This window comes from Aspergillus udagawae (assembly GCF_001078395.1).
Source record: "Aspergillus udagawae IFM 46973 DNA, scaffold_1, whole genome shotgun sequence".
Lineage (NCBI taxonomy): Eukaryota > Fungi > Ascomycota > Eurotiomycetes > Eurotiales > Aspergillaceae > Aspergillus > Aspergillus udagawae.
The window spans coordinates 3,063,695-3,084,465 of record NW_025091264.1 but is presented as its reverse complement, the minus strand read 5'-3'; the positions used below and the strand labels follow the sequence as shown (position 1 = coordinate 3,084,465).

The 20,771-nt window shown below is 50.1% G+C and overlaps 7 protein-coding genes across 7 annotated transcripts; 2 read left to right on the top strand and 5 right to left on the bottom strand.

Moving 5' to 3' along the window:
* Window positions 1-4,034: 4,034 nt before the first annotated feature.
* Aud_000992 (uncharacterized protein) lies at window positions 4,035-4,911 on the top strand (the record flags this gene model as incomplete). The annotated part of the gene is made up of 2 exons (XM_043286494.1): window positions 4,035-4,284; window positions 4,352-4,911. 2 exons carry the CDS (start codon window positions 4,035-4,037, stop codon window positions 4,909-4,911), a joined length of 810 nt encoding a protein of 269 aa, XP_043142429.1.
* A 104-nt stretch (window positions 4,912-5,015) lies between these two features.
* Aud_000991 (acyl--CoA ligase) lies at window positions 5,016-6,836 on the bottom strand (the record flags this gene model as incomplete). The annotated part of the gene is made up of 3 exons (XM_043286493.1): window positions 5,016-5,986; window positions 6,046-6,681; window positions 6,737-6,836. 3 exons carry the CDS (start codon window positions 6,834-6,836, stop codon window positions 5,016-5,018), a joined length of 1,707 nt encoding a protein of 568 aa, XP_043142428.1.
* A 1,414-nt stretch (window positions 6,837-8,250) lies between these two features.
* pex1 (AAA family ATPase peroxin 1) lies at window positions 8,251-12,062 on the bottom strand (the record flags this gene model as incomplete). Its single annotated transcript, XM_043286492.1, has 4 exons — window positions 8,251-11,459; window positions 11,522-11,600; window positions 11,653-11,889; window positions 11,952-12,062. The coding sequence occupies 4 exons, from the start codon at window positions 12,060-12,062 to the stop codon at window positions 8,251-8,253; spliced, it is 3,636 nt and encodes a 1,211-aa protein (XP_043142427.1).
* A 466-nt stretch (window positions 12,063-12,528) lies between these two features.
* Window positions 12,529-15,137, top strand: Aud_000989 (DNA replication licensing factor MCM7; the record flags this gene model as incomplete). Its single annotated transcript, XM_043286491.1, has 4 exons — window positions 12,529-12,849; window positions 12,903-13,033; window positions 13,083-15,000; window positions 15,063-15,137. The coding sequence occupies 4 exons, from the start codon at window positions 12,529-12,531 to the stop codon at window positions 15,135-15,137; spliced, it is 2,445 nt and encodes an 814-aa protein (XP_043142426.1).
* Window positions 15,138-15,599: 462 nt separating this feature from the next.
* Aud_000988 (putative adhesin) lies at window positions 15,600-15,956 on the bottom strand (the record flags this gene model as incomplete). Its single annotated transcript, XM_043286490.1, has 1 exon — window positions 15,600-15,956. The coding sequence occupies one exon, from the start codon at window positions 15,954-15,956 to the stop codon at window positions 15,600-15,602; it is 357 nt and encodes a 118-aa protein (XP_043142425.1).
* A 1,201-nt stretch (window positions 15,957-17,157) lies between these two features.
* On the bottom strand, window positions 17,158-18,578 carry Aud_000987 (ATP-dependent (S)-NAD(P)H-hydrate dehydratase; the record flags this gene model as incomplete). Its single annotated transcript, XM_043286489.1, has 6 exons — window positions 17,158-18,042; window positions 18,102-18,134; window positions 18,200-18,210; window positions 18,276-18,322; window positions 18,380-18,419; window positions 18,488-18,578. The coding sequence occupies 6 exons, from the start codon at window positions 18,576-18,578 to the stop codon at window positions 17,158-17,160; spliced, it is 1,107 nt and encodes a 368-aa protein (XP_043142424.1).
* A 624-nt stretch (window positions 18,579-19,202) lies between these two features.
* On the bottom strand, window positions 19,203-20,269 carry Aud_000986 (uncharacterized protein; the record flags this gene model as incomplete). Its single annotated transcript, XM_043286488.1, has 2 exons — window positions 19,203-20,213; window positions 20,264-20,269. 2 exons carry the CDS (start codon window positions 20,267-20,269, stop codon window positions 19,203-19,205), a joined length of 1,017 nt encoding a protein of 338 aa, XP_043142423.1.
* Between the last annotated feature and the right edge of the window lie 502 nt (window positions 20,270-20,771).

Genomic DNA, 20,771 nt, shown 5'->3' with positions numbered 1-20,771 from the left:
CACGAAACAGGTGAAGAATCCTGGGTAGGATAGAACTGGTCGAAGTCGACTAATGGGGAGCCTGCATAAGATGGTTGAATGTGGCTGCAATGCAATGTTGAGGGTGGCGGAGGTATTTGGTTGGTTGTACTGATTGACGTCTACAGTGGAGGAGAGGACCAAAGAGAGCGAAAGGATGGGTTGTGAACAATTGATTCGGTTCGAGCAATTGGTGATCAATTGGAGATATCAGAAGCGTGTGCCAACAAGTTTGATGAATTGAGAGGCAAGATAAATGAGAGACGGAAGTTGGATACGAAGGATGCTGGATGTTGTGCTTAGTTCATTAAGGAGCGATAGAGTCCAAGTCGAAGAAGGGAAAAAGGAAGGGAAAACGTCAAAGTAATATTGTCATGCGTTCAGATGATTTTATTGTTTTATTATTCTTTACTCGATACTTTTCTAGGTGATTATTGATTTGATAATTAAGAATGGGGCGATGAAAAAAAAATAAAAAACAAAAGAAAATTAAGGAATCTGGATCCGATCGTCCATGATACTTCCCTTTTTTACTCTTTTCTCTTTTCGTTTTCATTTTCGTCTTGTTCTTCCCTTCTCTTCGTGAGTGTTCCAGCGCGTAAGGTACCGGGCTTGGATACAGGCTACGGAGGACTTAACTCGGTGCTAGTCTGCCTTGGTATCCTGGTGTGCTTGATAGTACAGTCAAATGATTTCTGGGATCCATTAGCGACGCTGGCGATTGTTTGATTGGTAGGAGATCGACAGAGAGATCAAATTTCGAAGTTGAAGAACACCTCCACTTGCGCAGAATTAGTTATGGGCATTCCTTTTTGATGCCTGCATACAACCTGTTTTTGCCTATATTGAACAGCCTTATTCCCGAGGATACATGCCCCTGGTACGACATCCATCATATTCAATTTCGACCACAGGAACACACGATATAAACTGCTAAGAAACCATGGGTGACCTTCTAATACTGTACGGTACCTCATACTAGCGCAGAGCGTCCCTTGCAGGACCCGCAACTCGATAGTCCAATAGGATGGTGCAATAACAGCGGGTATGAGGGGTGTTTCAGGTACTATACAGTACAAAAGAATGTTTCGATACACAATAAATGTATGGAAATATGAATCTGTAATATTCATCTTGTCCTTCACGGCGACTTGAATTTCTCTGCCGGTACCGGCTTATCTTGGTACGGAGTCATGATGCTTAATGATTCAATAATCAGGTTTGCAGCAGCCCATGGGGATGTAGATTTGTTCAACGAGATCACCAAATCTGGTTCTTTCCACGGGATGTGGCCTATGTGGGCCGATCTGGGGCTGAGGACGAAGGCTGAGCTGGAGCCTCAATGAAGAACAATTGGAAATGGAAGCCTGCATGAGGATGCATCTCAGTACCAATCAGTCCTCTGTACTCTGCCTCAGTTTGGATTCGTCAAAACGGCCGCCGGCCTATCTACTTGATATCTCTAAGTCCAAGTTCATCCTTTTAAAAGATATTCGCATGGTAGCAGCGCTCATGTGAACATCCATGAGTTTGATCCTTGACGAGATTCAGATACACTTGCATTAGGGAGGAGACTCTCCATAATGATCTCGCAATCAGAGCTCAGTTTGTGGCTTTTCTTTGGATGCTGGAGGTTTGAAGAATGAACGCTTGACTCTGTTAGTGGTAGCCAGCTAGGACACTTTCTAAATTCCCGGTTTTGCGCCCTCGGCGTGTCCATCTCAATTGATAACATCAAGTAGACGTCATCACTCGTGTACTAACATTGACCTTTAGATTTAAGAGATATTAGTCCCATAAGGACTAGTAACAAGTTGTATGCAAACCGGATAATACAGTGAACAAAGGCAACGGAGTGCCTCAAATGTAGGTAACGAAGTTCAAATGTGAAAGCATAACTATGCTTTGCGGAGGCAAAGACTTGAAGCAGAGTTTTAGCATCTGACGATATTTTCTGAGTCGCTGGGTTTGGACGTATCACACTTCATTCATGTGTGGCCTCGCACAGGCCACAGGTCATCCCGGCCATAGCACGCTCAAATAATGGGAGTATCCAGATATTAGGCGAGATGAGCATGTTTAAACGAGGTCCATCTCGCCATCCGAGATTTGGCGATCGTGGGTTCTCAGCTCGGGCATCTGTCTACCCGAGTGAACCATCCTACGACGATCAATGAACCACTCGCATGGTGGTAGAATGAAATGAACCTGTTGATCGCAACGGAGAACAGGAACAGCTGGGAAGGATTGAGTATCGCTGTTACCATATTGATACGTAGGACTATTTACCTAGGTAGTAGGTAACGCCATGGATTGTTTTCAACTGGAGAATCCTTCATAATTGGAGTACTGGCAGGCTGACAGCCGTTGGGGAGGTAAATTACCCGGCTCTTAGTATCAAGCCTCGCGAAGTCATGGATGGATGGATTCGTAGGATCATGGATGGATGGATTCGTAGGAAACTTCTAGGCTTGAGTCAAAGGAGTTGGGAGGCCTCCCTTGGTGCCCAATGGCAATTATTGATTCCTTGGGGCCTGCGGCTGTGGGACATTAATATTGTAGCAGGTAAGCTTAGTGTGTGTTTTGAGTGGTGCTGGTACGTACCTAATACAGGACAGGACTGTAATTGAGTATGCCAAACGGGGTGCCCCTGACTAGTACTAGAAGTGATAAGTGGTATTTCAGTTTGATGAACCCAAGAGATCCAAAATACAGATACACTAAGGTACCTTCACTCCAACTCCAGTCAGGTCTGTCTCTTGTGTACTTCCTTTAGTATATGGTAAATGTAATCTTCCTCTGATGAATCAAGTAGATAGACTTGGTTAAGGAAGCCCTGTGGAATGTAGGGTCATTCGTTGTGCCAATACTGTACCAGCCAGGAATGATGAGGTTCTTTCTGTCAAACCCCGTACGGAGCAGTCAAAACACCGATTCGGATCAGACAGCCTCATAATCTCCCAGGCCTGGACCATTCGGGTCTTTGGGTCCTTCATTAAACAGTGTCCTCATCAGATCATCATTGGCCGCCTTCCGCAAGGTCATTATCCAGACTCCACCTCGATATTATTAAGGTGTCTAGGCTGGAACTCGCCATCTCGCTATCTACGGAGTATCTACCCCATGTCTCACAGTTACGATGCAGAAATGCATCGTTGAATAATGTGTCCTCTAGTCACCAACCAAGCTTTACACCATGACACAAGTGATTCAATATTCAGACTCCCAGTTTCAAATCCTTTTTAAAGGCGTAATTTCATTGTTGTGTCTCAGGTACTCCTGAGGTTGACCACCGAGCAATCAGTAAATCACCATCTGGATGTATACTTTTCATCGACTCCTTGTCCCTACGTCACCAGTGCACTTGATGTAAGACATTTAATCCGGTTTAATTAGGATCTGGCGCCTTGTCAGCCCGAAGCGCAAACTGGGGATGTTCGGTGTGGATATTCGAAGGAGGTTGAATCTTCAATAAAGGGTTTCTGAGACTTCATGTATTTGCCGTACTCATGGAGGGGTAGCGTACTGACTAGGCATATCCATGCTTAGAATAAACAAATCCCTTACCGGATAATAAAATTTGCCAATCTAATGGAGAATATATACTGATACTCTACTTTTCTGGGTTGTCAATGGTGACGGATTGCTTGCTACTGGCACGGATATTTACTCCGTAACTGAGGGTAAAGCAGAAGTATATACGGAGAACTCTGTACACCAACAAGAGGCGAAATGTCTATTTGACGAACTCTGATGCTAATTGACCTATACGAGTTCTCCATCTCGATGCGATGAAGTCCAAGTGCAATATCAACCTGCAATGCAATGCAGCCCCAGCTTAAGAGGCAAAACAATCGACACGTGCCAAGTCTATGACGCAATGAATCACCACCACAATCTATGAACCACATCGTACCGACTTCACTATACCATCAGCTCCAAATAATGATCCTCTAGTTTACAAATCACTTGACAGAACGAAAAGATTCAGTAAACTCACAGATACCCCTTGAACAATGCAAGTCCTCCTCCTCGGCGGCCATGGCAAGGTAGCCCAGAAACTAACCCCCCTCCTCCTCGCCCGCGCCTGGAACGTCACCAGCGTCATCCGCAACCCCGACCACGAGAACGAGATCCTGGCGTTGGGCAAAGGCGCAAGAGGCAAACTCTCCGTTCTGCTATCCAGCCTGGAAGACGTGAAAAGCGACGCCGACGCGAAGAAGATAATCGATGCCGTGTCCCCGGATTATGTAGTTTGGTCGGCCGGTATGTTATCCACCCTATTGCCATGTCCAGCGCGCAGCAGTTGATTGACTGACCAAATAAACCACAGGAGCCGGAGGCAAAGGTGGCCCCGAGCGAACCTTCGCCATTGACGAGAAAGCCGCAAAGCACTTCCTTGCTGCGTCATTCGCGTCGCCCCAAGTCACCAAGTTCCTGCTCGTCTCGTGGTTGGGTAGTCGACGGGTCCAGCCCAGCTGGATGTCAGATGAGGATTGGGCAAGTCTTCAAAATGTGGTCAATAATGTTCTTCCTACGTATGCCAAGGCCAAGCTCGAGGCGGACGAGTACATGACTGCGTTGGCGGCGCGGAGCAAGCAGGCCGGTGGGACGAATTTGCAGGCGATCTGTCTGCGGCCGGGGTTTTTGACCGATGAGCCTGCAACGGGACGGGTGGCGCTGGGGAAGACGAGGGGCGTGGGCAACGTGACGAGGGCGGATGTTGCCAGGGTGGCGGATCAGCTGCTGGCTAGGGCGGATACGGAGGGTTGGTATGATTTGTTGAATGGGGAGGAGCCCATAGAGGAGGCTGTTGAACGAGTCGCGCGAGAAAGAGTGAACGCGGTTGATGGGGAGGATGTTGATGGCATGGTGAAGCGCTTCTTCCCGTGATCATGTATCTTACAGGGTTGCTGCTATACAAAAGTTACTACGATTGTCAATTTGTCATGACAGGCGTCCCCATATTTCTCAATGATGGTTATATACAAGATCTATTACAGCTTAGCCTTAGGAGCAGAGGCCCCTAGAGCCTTGCTGGCATCCTCCTTGGCCTGCTTCTTGAGAAGCCGTCGCAGAATTTTCCCACTCGGACTCTTGGGGATCTCGTCCACGAATCTCACCCCTCCACGCAACCGCTTGTGGTATGCAACCTTGGCATCCAGCCACTGGACAATCCTCGTGGCCTCCTCCTCGGCAGTGATGTTCGAATTCTTGCTCTTTGCGCTTCGCACAATGTAAGCAAGTGGCACTTCAGTTCCGTGTGCTTCGCTCTCCACACCAAGGACAGCGACATCATCCACCGCCTGGTTGTCGACCAGAATTCCTTCCAGCTCCGCCGGAGCGACCTGGAAGCCCTTGTACTTGATGAGCTCCTTGACACGATCTGTGATATAGAAGTTGCTATCATTGTCTTGGTAGCCCACGTCTCCCGTTTGGAACCATCCGTCCTTGGAAAGGCAATTGGCCGTCGCCTCAGGGTTGTTGTGATAGCCCAGGAAAACGTTGGGTCCGCGCAAATACAGCTCGCCCACCTCGCCCACAGGCACTTCACGAGGTTCTGACCCATCTTCAGGCATGGTCATATACTTGGCTTCCATGTTGGGGAGCAACTTGCCCACGGAACCAATGCTTGTGCGCCACTCTCCCCATGGCTGGGTGTGAGTAGTTGGGCTGGTCTCGCTGAGACCGTATCCCTGCTTGATACCAGTCTTAATACGTGCATAAACAGTCTCGACGAGTTCCTGCGTGAGTGGGGCGGCGCCGGAGTTCATCATACGGATACTGGACAGATCGTACTTGTCGACAATAGGGTGCTTGCCGAGTAACAGTACAACCGGCGGCACCACGTAGCTGAAAGTGATACGGTAATTCTGCACATGGGCACACCACTTCTCTATGTCGAACTTTGGCATGACGTATAGCTCGTAGCCTTGGTAGATGGTCTGGTGGACCAGGCAGGTCAAACCTAAAAGCCTTTGTCAGTATAATAGGTTTAAAAAGATGCCATGCAACCGCAGGACGGACCGTAGATGTGGTAAAAGGGAAGGAAAGCCAGAATTCGATCCCCCTTTCCATCTGCGCCACCATTCCAACTCAGCTGCTTATCTTCTCCTGCCGCAAGTTGGAGGGAATTGGCGACAATGTTCCTATGACTCAGCATGACTCCCTTGGGGACACCAGTCGTCCCCGACGAATATACCAGGAATGACAGATCCGTTGCAGGATTGATTTTGGTCTTGCGGTACCTAGTCGCCCCCGAAATGTTCCTGATCGAACTGAAATGCTTAAACTTGGCTTGTGGGTCGCGCTCATCGCCAATGAGGATGATTCGGTCTTCCGTGATCCCTGCCTGCTTTGCCGCTGCCGTGGCGACTGGTAGCAGCGCCATCTGAGTGATGAGAGCCTTAGCACCAGAGTTCTTCAACTGGAAGGCCAACTCCTCCACCGTGTATGCAGGGTTTGCTGGAGATACCACACCCCCAGCCCAGTGAGTTCCCCACGTCACAGCTGGTGTATCAATGCAGTTGGGTGTGAAGAGGGCAAGCACATCCCCCTTCTTCCAGTCCAGAACGGCCTTCAGGCCCTTGCCGAATGCGAGCGCCGTCTCTTTTACATCTTTGTAGGTATATTGTCGCTTTGTGTCGGCGTCTATGTAGATGACTGTTTACAGTTAATTTTCAGGTCGGGCCCAGGAAAGAACAAGGGATATACGAACGCTTGTCGTCCGGAAAAGGCCTGTCTTTCCTCTCAAAGAGAAAGGTCCAAAGGTCGACATTGGGAATGTCTATCGAAGGATACGGTGAGGAGACGGGCATTGTGATTAGAAGATGCGGGGTAATGTAGACAGGGATGAGGAGAACCAGATGACTCGAAATGTCAATAGGACGAGTGTGAGCGTGATCGTGGAGGCCAACTTGAACAACTGCAGTCTTTAACAGGAGATTAAAGAAGAGACAAAGGCACACCAGATGGCTGTCTCTCTGAATGGTGATGGACAATAACCTTGGAACTACTAATCAACATCCGGACACTGCCTCGGTATCCTCGCTGTTAAGGCGCCAATACCCGAGATGCGGGCACTCCACATCGGCCATCAGCGGCGATCAAGGCCAATTACTGATAGACCTGAGTAACCCGCGTAGACTGTGTTGGAGTCTTCCGAAAAAGCTTTAGATAAGATTGACAACCTTGACGACCGATCCTATCATATATCAAAATTAATAGATAGAATATCACTTCTACCGGGTCTCCCGGTATCTGAATCGGTACATAGTCTTTTGGCTTTCGCAGCTTTACCGCATTGGGATACTGGGGAATTCTGCTGCGTTTTAATTAACTTATGGGGAACTTGAAATGACTAAGAAAGCAGCAACCATTGGACTAGAATTAGATTTGTCGTGTGCCAATTGAAAGGATATCCCTCCTTTGACTCTCTGGGTCCTAACATCCCACCACTCTCAGGACGGGTATCTCTTCATGACTTTTACAAGCAACGGGTACCTATTTACATGTTCAGCAACTGACTGGAGCAGAATGTACGGAGTGCTGTTTAGAATACCCATAGATCTCTGCACCAGGTCCAACCCTTTCCGAAACGGAGAATCTCAAGTCTCTTCTTCGAATACAGTGCAGTATCATCAGGCTTCCTCGCTCGATCTTCCTGTCGCCGTCTCGTCCTGCGTGAAAATATTGGAGCATCATTCCCAACTGACAGTGTGTGCCAGGGCATTTTGATGTTGCCCGCCATCGCCTGGCGGACCAATCACAGTGCAGCAAACCGCCCCCGAGGAGGCATATAGACCACTCTAATGTCTTCCCAAGTGCCTTCGGGCATTTGGTCAATTTGAAACGATACAGAGAAGATTAGCATGGCCCCTGCACTAAGGATGACACGCTCAATCAAAGAGAAGCTACCAGTTTTTTTTTTTCTTCTTACAGACCTCATTTGGAGGTGCCACGTTTTCTGCATCTTCTGCCAGTATGGAAAAGGACTTCGGTTCGAAACGGGGCTGAGTGCCTTTTTTTTTTTTTTTTTGGTCTTCTTTTTGCCCGTACATATTTGGTTGACCTTCAAACTCTGGCAAACTGTACGGAGTTATGTCAAAAAATTCCATGTCTCATTGTAACATCGCTCTCTAGCTATGCATATATGCTGCTGAAACATAGCAATGTAGGTCTAATACATGATATCGAAATTGTAAAGAAAAGGAACGAAACATATGCACCCATCTACATTAGGCTCGTCCGCCCACCAATCTCCCGACCTGCTTCACCATTCGGCATTTCACCATTACGTCCCTCCACGAACTCACGGTAGATCGCTTGCAACCGCCTGCGTTCATTCTCGCTGAGTGAGCAGCGTGTGGTGGAAAGGGATCGTTCCATGTGTTCCCACCGGACCACGATCTCCTCGCGTGGCGCTTCTTCCGCAGCCCCATTTGTGATCGGTGCGGCACTAGTTGGACCCTGCTCGATCTGTCGTTGACGACGCCGGGCGTTCTTGATGGCTTCGATTTTGGCAGCGACGACGGCTGGTGGCGGTAGAGAGACGGCGCCAGCTCTTTGCTCCGACGTCGAGTACAGGAACTGGATGAATGACTTGCCGCTGGTGCTCGATGGAGGCTTGGCGCTGCTCTTTGCTGTTGCTTTGTCAGCTGTTCCCGAATAGTCGCCAAGGGCATCGTGGACAGCTTCTAGGTGGGCATTATACACGACGGCTTGCAGATCAGCTCCGGAGAAGCCCTCGGTCCTTGCAGCTATTTCGTCCATACGAGCGACAACCTCGGCGTCCATCACAAGCTTGGTACTCACAGCTCGAATGATATCGAGCCGGTCCGAATGACTTGGCATGTCGCAGAGCAGAGACTTATCCAACCGTCCGGGGCGGAGCAACGCAGGGTCAATCAGGTCGGGCCGAGATGTGGCAGCGAGAACATACACACCTGAAAGACCTTCCGCACCGTCCATCTGTGTGAGAAGCTGGTTGACAACACGATCCGTGACGCCGGTGGAGTCATGGCCACGCTTGGGAGCAATACTGTCGAATTCATCAAAGAAGAGAATGCACGGTCGGGCGGCCTGGGCTCGTTCAAACAGATCACGCACACTCTTCTCACTCGCACCGATATACTTGTTCAGGATTTCGGGGCCCTTGACGCTAATGAAGTTCAGGCCACATTCGCCGGCTATTGCACTAGCAAGAAGGGTCTTTCCGCACCCCGGAAAGCCGTACAGGAGCAAGCCAGAGCGCAAACGCAGAGGACATTGCGCGAAGATAGGCGCATACTTGGTCGGGTACTGCAAGGTCTCCAGCAGCATCTTCCGGGTTTCGTGCAGACCACCAATAGCTGAGAATGTTGTGGTAGAGGAGGTGAGCGTGACATTGCGCAAGGACGCCGGCGTGAACCCTTTAATAGCATTCTCGAAGTCCTCAGCGCCGAGAGTGACTGCTTTGGATGCATCCAAAGGGTCTTGAACGGACCGTATCAGAGCCTCATTCCGCGCCCGAGCGACAAGCAAGACCAGATCTCCTGGCATGTATCCATCTGTCTTCCCAGCCAGATCGAGAAAATCGATGTCTCGTGCTAGAACGAAGCCATCTGCTCCAGCGGAGCTCGGACGGCTTCCAGGGTTCGAAGGATCCAACCAGGAATCTTGAGTGGACGCGCTCGCCGTTCGCGCATGTCCATTGGCAAGGCTGGTAGAGGATCGGTCATGGATCGTCAGCTTCTCAAGCACTTTGCGCCGTCCTTCCTTGTCGGGCGCTCTCAGGTGAATAATCTCTCGGACCACATGGCCCCCGATGATGACGTTGTTCAACGACTCTTTCGATTGGGCGGTCGCTAGCAGCACCACAGAAGAGTTCATTGAGCAGTATTCTCGCACCATCGAACAGATAACCTCACTGTTTTGACGGCTGCGGCCATTGTCTCCTCCTACCTGCAGCTCAGTCTCCACTGGGCACAGCTTATCAAGATCGTCCAGGATAACAACGGACTGCCCGCCAAGACGAGCACACCAAGAAGCAGACATGAACAGGCGGTTGAGGGTCTCCTTGATATTCGAAATTCGAGTTTCATCGGTGACAAGTTTACGGCAAGAGAAATATTTCACGTTGAACAAGTGCTCTTTTCGCAGACGATGTCCCAGCAAATGCGTCAGTGCTGTCTTTCCTGACCCGAGACCTCCCGTCACCAAGACAGAAGATGATTTGGTCAAGTTGTCAAGGGACTGAGAAATAACCTGGTCGATACCAACCACTTCGGGGATACTGCTGGGAAGCGGTTCTTCGGTGGGTAAAGAGGACGGGCCTTGTTCGGCGGGCCTAGGAATCTCGGCTTGCACCTCCAGCGACAGCTTCGCTTCGGACCCCAAAACCCATCCGAGGATTTGTTTGGGGCCTTCAGGACTGCTTTTCAAGGAGGGATCGAATCGGACAATAGCGCCATCAAACGCGGACACTGTTGGATTTTCGAATCTTGGCAAAATCATACCGTCGGTTAAAGGGCCGGACAACAGCCCTTTATCGGTCCCGGTGCTACCATAAATCACTTTGACACGCTCAAGCAACGCATCTTTGGCTGCTGCGGTGTCTGCGCCAAATTTGAGCCCATCCTTTTTCTTAGTAGAATCAGACATGAAAGGGTAGATCTTAAGCGTCCTGACAATAGACCGTTGCAACTGCGGAGGAGCCGCTTCAACGCGAATAATGCCCCCAGCCATACCTTCAGCGCCCAGTGCGGAGCATAGCATAGTAGACATGGCGATATGCTGACTGTCTGGAGAGTCTACCCAAGGGGCTAATCTAGCCACCAGTTTTGTCGCCGGCGCCCCTGCTTCGCTTGCCTTCTGCTCAGCTTGGTTCATTTGTTGTTGGGGATCCGGTGGCGCCTTTAGTCCTGCAGGTTGGATGACAGTAATGCAGACCCAGCTGGCCCCACGAAGCTCGCTTGTTGCAAGCATGCCAGGGTCGACCCACACGCGGAAGCCCTCATTGGCATCATCCTCGAATTCTCCATCGAAGTACGGCTCAACCAAGCGGCGATCCACCCCACGGAAAAAGAGAGCGCCTCTACTTGTCGAGTCGGAGCGGCCGCCCTTGGGTCGCACCGTGCTTCCACTGCTTCTCCCACCGACACTTTTCCTGCTGCTGCCGTTCACGCTTCGGCTATCGCCCCTTGGACCTCTTGAGGTAGATTTAGGGCGCACCTTTGGCGCAACGATAACTTCTGCATCAGGTGCTATTTTCGCAAATGGTGATGTATCCGATGGTGCGGGAGTAAGCGAGGTAACAACGATGTTAGCGGTGGATGTCGGAGAAAGGTGCAGCGCAAGGGGATGCATGTGCTCGGACTGGGCCGAGGTGTACGTAGGATTAGGGAGAGCGCGGATTTGCGACAGGAGATTGAGCTCCAGGAAATTCGCATGAAGCTCAATAACTAAAGGTAACGTATTGTCAGCGGATGCGATCATTCAGTCTCAAAAGGAGGATAGCGCATACTCTCCCAATCTTCCGGAGTTAATGGCTCGATATTAATGGTGTGAGCGACTGGCGGATCAACGTGAATGTATATCCCAACCTGGAAGTGCGTGAGAAAGCCGTGGTAACCAGAGTCTCCAAGAGAGACTTACCTTCTGCCCTTCGGAGAGGCCCAGAACTCTCCCGAACGTGGTATCTACCTCAACAGTAGAGACGTCCAGCTCCCTCGTAGACCCACTGCTAATTCCTTCCCGACCAACGACAGGTGCAAGCTTTCGCTTGCTCGGCATTCCCGTCCATCCTAGGTAACATGATCGCTGCGACGGGTTGCTGTTGGCCCTCCCCGAAGCGGGACGATATTGTAGCTCGACTATGACATTTTGTGCAGCCTAGCAACAATATTAGATGCTTGCAAAATCGGGATCAAGGGCTTCACGTGAAGGCGACGCACCGTGTTGGCATTGACCAACAGTGAGACAAGTGATGGAGGCAAGTTCACTAGACAGTTCTTCAAAGGCACCAGTGAGACCTCCGCTGTGCTCGAGGGTTTCCTGGGCGCCATTTTCCGGCGCCGATACTCAGAACCCTGCTGTTAAATAGGATCAGGAGAGAATTGTCTACGATGTCTGGAGGAAGAGAAACATCGACAACCGACAGATAGCATCTCCCCAGACTTCATTGACTCCGCAAATCAAATGCCCGCCCAGCGCCGTGCGCCGAGTCGGCCCGCCTGATGTATTTCGGACCGAGGCATTTTCCGTTCCGCCCCACGTGCTGCTTACACTAGGCCAATATTAGCCTAGTGTGATATTAGGAATGGAAACGCGTCTTTTCGCGTCGCGACGTGTTTTGCGTCAAAAAGCTGTGGGCGCCAAAGATCCACTAATGAAGTACACTAAGGTACCAGCCAACCTCACTTGAGTCCTTGATTTCTTCTTGCTCTGGCCGGTGGAAATTTGATACTGTCGCCAACTGCACTACTTTGCCAGCTCAAGTTCAATTGAATTGGCTTGCTCAATTGCCTCACTATGGCTCTCCTTCAGTACCCTCCGCCAGTCGACTATGCGGCGCAATTGAATGCCTTCAAAGACTTTTTACAGCATTTCAAAACAATTGAATCGGCATCCGAAGCTGCTGCGACCGAGGCGATTGAAGATCTTCACATCGACGGAGATGCTACCAGCGATGAATATGACTTCATGGACGACGTGGAAAATGAGAACGGGCAACAAGGGACCAGAGCACGCCGCGGGCGTCGAGAACCGAAGCTCAAGTACATGCAGATCCTGCAGGACATAGCAGATCGGGAACGGTCAAACGTTCTGATTGAATTGGATGACTTGGCTACCGTAAGACTCCAGGATGTCCAGATTGCGAGGCAGTAACTAATCCTGTATTCAAGTTCGAGAAATCCCTGCCGGAGGACACAGATCTGAAGCTCGTCGAGTCCATACAACGGAATACCAAGCGCTACATCGATGTTGTCTCTGATGCGGTCGATGCTGTTATGCCGAAAGAGACCAAGGAAATCACGTATGTCGAGTGGTCTGTCCTTCGAAAGCTTCCATCTAACAGCCTACAGCTTCAAGGACGATGTTCTCGATGTCATCATGTCGCAACGCGAAAAGCGAAACGAGGCTATGTCGATGGCCGCGGAGGCCGATATGGATGCGGCTGCGGCTCCCTCGATGTTTCCTCCTGAGTTGACTCGTCGATACACCCTCAATTTCAAGCCTCTTACTCCCTCTGGGTCGAGCAGCGACCGGGACTCCAAGGCCCTTGCAGTCCGTAATGTGCGAGCAGAACACCTGGGTAGTCTAATCACGGTTCGCGGTATAACGACTCGTGTCTCGGACGTCAAACCATCAGTCCAGATCAACGCCTATACTTGCGATCGCTGTGGATGCGAAGTGTTTCAGCCAGTTACCACAAAACAATTTCTTCCTATGACTGAGTGCTTGTCCGAAGAGTGCAAGCAGAACAACTCGAAGGGACAATTGTTTCTTTCCACACGTGCTTCGAAATTTGTTCCCTTCCAGGAGGTCAAGATCCAAGAAATGGCAGATCAGGTTCCTGTTGGTCACATTCCACGAACGTTAACCATTCATTGCCATGGAAGTCTGACACGACAGCTCAACCCTGGAGATGTTGTTGACATTGCGGGCATCTTCCTTCCCACACCTTACACAGGGTTCAGGGCCATCCGTGCCGGTCTCTTAACCGACACATACTTGGAAGCTCAGCATATCACACATCACAAGAAATCCTACAATGATCTGACCATGGACAGTCGAACGCTCCGGAAGATTGAACAGTATCAAAAGTCTGGAAATATGTACGAGTACCTGTCTCGTTCCATTGCTCCCGAGATTTACGGGCATCTTGATGTGAAGAAAGCCTTGCTTCTTCTGCTTATTGGAGGAGTAACAAAGGAAATGGGCGACGGCATGCACATCCGTGGTGACATCAATATCTGCCTGATGGGTGATCCTGGTGTTGCCAAATCGCAGTTGCTGAAATACATCACCAAGGTTGCTCCACGAGGCGTGTACACTACTGGACGAGGTAGCAGCGGTGTCGGTCTTACGGCTGCTGTTATGAGAGATCCTGTAACTGATGAGATGGTGCTGGAGGGAGGAGCCCTGGTTTTGGCGGACAATGGGATTTGCTGTATCGATGAATTCGACAAGATGGATGATTCCGATCGAACTGCCATCCACGAAGTGATGGAGCAACAGACCATTTCCATTTCCAAGGCGGGCATCACAACAACTCTGAACGCCCGTACCTCCATCCTGGCTGCAGCCAACCCTCTCTATGGACGGTACAACCCGCGGATCTCTCCAGTGGAGAACATCAACCTTCCCGCCGCATTGCTCTCACGTTTCGACGTCATGTTCCTCATCCTAGACACTCCACAGCGGGAAGCCGATGAGGAATTGGCCAACCACGTTGCGTACGTCCACATGCACAACAAACACCCCGAGCTCGACGATGCTGGAGTTTTGTTCACACCAAACGAAGTCCGTCAGTACATCGCTAAGGCGCGCACATACCGGCCCGTCGTGCCCTCGTCAGTTTCCGATTACATGGTCGGAGCTTACGTGAGAATGAGGAAGCAGCAAAAGAGCGATGAAGCCAGCAAGAAGCAATTCTCTCATGTGACTCCCCGTACTTTGCTTGGTGTCGTTCGTCTCTCGCAGGCTCTTGCCCGCCTTCGCTTCAGCGAAGAGGTCATCAGGGAGGACGTCGATGAGGCGTTGCGCCTTATCGAGGTCAGCAAAGCATCACTGGCCAATGACGGTCAGTCCGGTGTGGACCATAGCCCCAGCAGCAAGATCTACAATCTCATCCGCGGTATGCGGGAGAGCGGTGCTGCCGCTGTTGGGGACGGTGAAGAGGGTGAACTTAGCATGAGAAGGATTAGGGAACGCGTGCTTGCCAAGGGCTTCACGGAAGATCAGCTCACAATGGCGATCGATGAATACGAAGAGCTTAATGTATGTGTTGTCAGCCTGAGTACTCTCCCTTGGCTCTTACTAATATCTTTGCTCCTTTGCAGGTTTGGCAAGTCGTTAACAACGGAACTCGCCTCATTTTCTTGGATCTCGGCGGTGATGAGGCAATGGATATCTAATAGGCTAGCGAACGACTGCAGTTAGACTGGCAAAAAGATATTCACTGAAGCCTGCTGCAACTCCCTGGTTTAATGTCGATCAGTTTTCAATCGTTTTGGCGGACTGGTCATTGTTCCGCCCACGAGCAAGAGCACGGGGTTTACGCAACTTCCTTGATGAAGGGTAGATTTCGGAAACTGGTGTTAGGGCGTATACTACATTATTTTCTTTTTCGACAGATTTCTGGGATAAGAACAATGCATAATTACTTCTAGTTGACTCAATGAAAGCCATGTGACAAGGTTTATAGGCCAAGAATTAGACTATCGGTACCTACGTTGGTAAAGGAGTGATATATACGAGTCTTGCATGACATTAGGTACAGAACAAGCAGATCTCATGAAGGAATGTCATCGTAGAACACCCGTTCCCAGCGAATAATCAGTCTCAGCACAAGAAGTACGTCTCACGACAGTCCCCCATCAAACAGCACACTTGTCATAGATAGGAACCTCAGCGCAGAGGTCTGGGCTAGCGCCGTAGGGGTTGTTACAGAGGGTGTTGCACTCGGTGCTTTCGGGGGTGAAGACCAGGAACTGGTAGTTGGGGACATTCAGACGGAACTGCTTGGTGACGTCGTGGTTGTCCTTCGAGGCCTTATAGCCGGCGCGGCAGGCGCAATGGAAGCGGGTGCCTGTGTTGATACAGGAGGTGGTAATGTCGCAGTGGTTCTCGCCGGAGAGCGGATTGCAAGTTCCGCACGTTGGGGGGATGCTGGAGGAGAAGACGAGGGAAGCGGAGGCGAGGAGGAGGGAGGTGAGGATGGAGAGGTTCTTCATGTTGGTGGTTGGGCTTGTGGGCTGGTTGAAAGTAGCTCAGAAGGTGCTGAAGGGTGTTTGGTAGGGTTGGAAGTGTGCTTTGATGCTTGCTTTGTGGAAAAGATGCCTTGATGCTTGAGAAGAGATGGGTTGTCGATCGAGTATCCTCTCTTTATATACTCTTGCATCGTTCGTTAGGACATCAAGTCTCCAATACATGGACACATACATGCAACTGTAAGTAAGGCCAACATGGCTGTGAGGCACTGCACAAGTCATCCAGACGGCATCTTCTCTCCGAATTCCACGTCATAAGACGGTGAAGACGCAAAAGGTAACAAAGAGAGGTCTCTGAGACATGTCTCTTGGTGGCACAGCGGACAGGCTTAGGTGCCCTCCGTCGTAGCTTGGATGTCTCCCGGCTGAAGCTGACTGGACTTGTATCAAGTCATGGCTTCTTCGGATTGGTAGTAGCAATACGAGATCTGGAACATGGACAGGTGAGAACCGTGAGTCGCCAATATTTCCCCGCAAATGCATCTGACGTACCGACTTCAGCCCTGTCTTCGTCACGGCAAATGAAACGCAAAGATACCCGTCAGAAACAGTCATCGAGTCCAAGGGAGCCTCATCGGAGATGGCCCAGTCAGACCGTGTTGTTATCTGTGATTGGAAGTGTTCGGGCCATATTTAGCAGCAGTACCGTCTTGTACTCAGCGTAAAATTGGATAGAACACATGACCAACTGAGTATAAGACACCTCTTGTAAGCTTCGAGTGGCACGAAGATCCAATGCCCTCGGTGAGATGCGATCGTTGAACGGGGGAAAGAACTTAGAATAGTGGAGAAAGACGTGCAGGCTTTCAGGCCGTCAATGATACTGGAACTTGGCGAATGGAGATCAACTATATGCGAGGTCAAGAGGAGGAAACTCTGACACCTCATGTCAGATCCAAGAAATGCATCGAATAGGCGCAAGAAGTAGAACTTTCCATTGAAATCTACAGCGTTGGCTATTTTTAGCAAGAAAAGTAGATTTAATGTATCACGCTCAATTCATTCGAGGTTCAACCACTGCATTTCTTCGTGGAAAAAGCTTGGTCATTTGATCCTCAAGGCATCTTAACATCATGGAAAGGATGAAAACTTGAGCCAGTCATTGAATTTTTTGACTACTAGCACTCGCAGGCTGAATATGCGCAAGCCCCAGACGGTGAACAGCCTACAGATGGGTCCTGGAAGCCTCCGGTTCCCCAATCAATTCCAAGAAACTCTCATGAACTTCATCAGTAAGATCGCTAGCCTGCAGGCTCCTACCTTTGGCATTGAACGCCCGCCGAGAACATTCCCGAGTGATGCCACTGCCTGCCCATGCAACCAGTAGTAGGGTTGTCGCCGGGGACATTCTCTTGTTCTCTGACTCAAGTTCAGCCAACACATCCTGCTTAGACTGCGCTTCTTTCGGGTTCTCCTGCTCGCCCGAGTCCCATAATTTGTCATGGTAAGCAGCTCTCCAAGCCAGCAGTGTACCAAGCGACCCTGTGAGTGTATCTCCCTGCCCTCCACTGCGCTTCAAGCCTCCTTTCAAGTCCGAGATCAGGGTCGTCACACCGTTTGAAATCACATCATGCGGTCCTTTCTGTATAATTGTCACACCGCCTAAGGCCTGTGAAAGTTGCTCGCAAGCCTGCGATTCTTTGTTGGTCTTATCGCCTTCATCTGTCTGGGCTGCAATCTGTGCCTGACTAGGAACTTCAATGCCCAACGCCTTAGCCAATCGACTGAATTCGGAGACATTGGGTGTCAAGATACAGTCCTTGTAGCCTTTGACGAGGTCGGGATCCTCCGTGACGAGAAGCAGGCCATCGGCGTCTAGAACAAATGGTATCGAGCGGGACCGCGCCTCTTTCATAACTTCGGTGACCACTTTGAGAGTCACTCCATCACGACCTAGCCCCGGACCAATTACTAACGCATGCAGCCTAGATAGCATGGAAACAATAGGGCTGGCAAGCGCGGGAGCATCAATGCTACCAGGGTTGCTAACCGTGTCGGTGCTCGGAAGCAATGGATGTACCATCAGATTAGGGGAGTACGACTTGATAACCTGAAAAGCTACATCAGTCTGAATATTTAAAATTTTATTGGCACTGGGTGGTTACGAACCGAAGCTGCAGATCTCTCACAAATGACATGGCTCTATACTTGGTTAGAAATCATCATATCATCATACTGGTGCCGGCGCAAAGACTTGTTCAACTAACCATGTCACATCCTGCAACACAGTTAGTCGACCGATAGCAAGTCAAGTGGACAGCTATGGCTACTTTGATGACGTACCTAATCGAGCTGATGCCATTGAAGAGAAGTATGGAGCTCCTGTGTAGCTTTATGATTATGAATATTTGCACTCAAACAGTAGTACAGGGAGCCCTTCCACATACTCTAAAGAGCCTCCAATGACAGCCACACGCCCATGTTGACCTTCTCTCGTCAGTCATTGTTCTTCGAAGAGAAAGCTTTCTGCGGCTTCTCAGCCGAATTGAGCCTACCTTTGTGGAACTTATCCAGCAACGGAGGCACAATCTGGCGCACTTTCTTGAACAGGACCTTCGAGGAGGTCGATACATGTACCGGTTCCATGTTCGAGTCTGTTGCGAAATCCCAAAGAATAACCAAATGAGTTCCAGGACGATGAACTTCTCTTCAGGATGAGAAGGAGATCTATCGAGATAAGTGATACTTTAATGTGAAGGCAAGCCGGAATGGGGCCAGTGATGTCACCGCCTATCAAGTGGGGCAACCAGCAGCTCCAAACAGGCAGTACAAACGGTTGATAAATCGGTTTCATTTGGCTGTGGACCACAGTAAAAGCCATGTCTTATCTATCTAGCAGGGAAACACAAAAAGGGAGGATGAATATGTAAGAATGACGCCCGCTCTTTGCAAGTAAACCGCATAAACCAGGTAGAATCGAACCAGCTAGTAAAAACGAGGAGTAGCCCACCCTCTATCGACACCCTGACGCTCCCTCGCTGATGCCAAGTAGGAACACAAATATTATTGAACGCCATGAAGAAATCAAAAGAGGCAAAAAAAGAGACTAGGCCAGGAGTGAGGGACTAGTGAATATGCACAAAGGGAACAATATGGTTCGTATGTATAATGTAGCCACGGGGTATCCTTCGCTGATGCTCCGTACGCATATGATTAGGAAATTTTGCTGTTGAAAAATAATGGATCGCTGAATGAAGGCAGCGGCTGAGCTCAAGATCGACTCTTAGCAACCAATGCTGCGAGTTTCTTCCGTCGTTCAAGCTTTTCCTGCTTGGCCGCAAGCTCAGCGCGCAATTCCTGTTCATCCTCTTTCCTCGCAGCTGCTAATGCAGCAGCTTCTTCCTCCTCTACATCATCGTAGCCAGCTTCCATGTCGGATGATGCGGAGTAGTAGTCATCGTCGGCAAAATCTCCTTCGTCTTCTTCATCTGTTGCTAGATACTCATTCATTCTAGCGCGCTTACTAGCTCGAGACTGTGCTTTTGGTTCTTGTGAGCCGCGTCGACTGGGCAGGCCGGCTGTTCCCCGGTACTCCAGCTGCGTTGGGGTCTGCGGCGGTCTTGCTGTGCCCTTGTAGGCTAAGTCCTCATTTTCCCGTTTTCTGGCAAGTTTCCCATCACCAGACCTGGTTCCGGTTGCTCCACCAGAAACAGTGCCGGGCTTCTTGGCCACTCGTGAATCTTTCTCTTTTGTCTGCGCCTCCATTGCTCGTCTTTTGCGTTCCGCTTTGCTGAGCTTCTCCTTGGCTACCGGTTGATGTTTGAACATGCCCACTTGAGTTGGAGCTTTCGTCTGTAGTTCCTTCGCTTTCATCATGAGATCAGCATACGATCCTTTAGGAGGGGGCTTCGAGGAGATCTGAGGCGGTTTCTGAGTAGCGGTTGCAGTATTTCCGTTTGTAGACTTGACGGAAGACGAAGTGGCGACTGGGCGAGGCTTTGAAGCAATAGAAGCATTGGCAGGTTTGTTTGCCGTTGGCTTGGTCGACGCTTCAGACTCAGGCTTCTGGGATCGACGCAACTGATCCTCGGCTTTCCTTTTCACCCCAGCAGCAACATTTCTCTGCCCGGTAGCATTGCTACCAAGCCCATTAGTAGGCTTGTATGCTTGAGGTCTGACATTTGAGGACGATACGGGTGGCGCGGGCGTCCGAATTGGAGGGGGAGGAGCGATGGGAGCTGGTCTACCCGTCTCAATAGACGAGAGAACGGAGTCAAGAAACTGTCAAATTGTTAGACATGTCAGATACTACAACGTGGAAGAAGACTGACACTCATAGTGACCGCTGAGGTACACGAAAGAGCTTCGGCAGATGAGACACTGGATAACAAGATAGGAGCACTGATAAGGGTAGGTTCACCGTCGGTGGTTAGTTTGACGGGGTAACTTCATGACTTCATGAGCTGCGAGATTGAGAGAAAGGAGAGGGCTCAAGGAATGAATGTGTGTTGTTTACCCCTCTGTTGCCGATGCAAAACCTAGCACATAGCGATGGCGTCTGAACGGGACAGCAAAGGAAGAGTCGTAACGTTGCTGCCAGACGCCATCCTGTTCTTCTAGAAGCAGCTAGTCACGTGGACGTCTCAGTCTCTTGGAAGTTTAATTGGAGACACATGCGCCACAGGCCCTCGCTTAGCTTACATGGCTCTGTTTGCACTAGCCACATCCACCAGCCGCACCGCACTTTTCTCGATATTTTGATGGTTCAATTCTCTAATTCTTACTTCCTCTAACCACTTCGCTAAATCTCCCAGCGAACTCGACGTCTCAGTCTCCGCC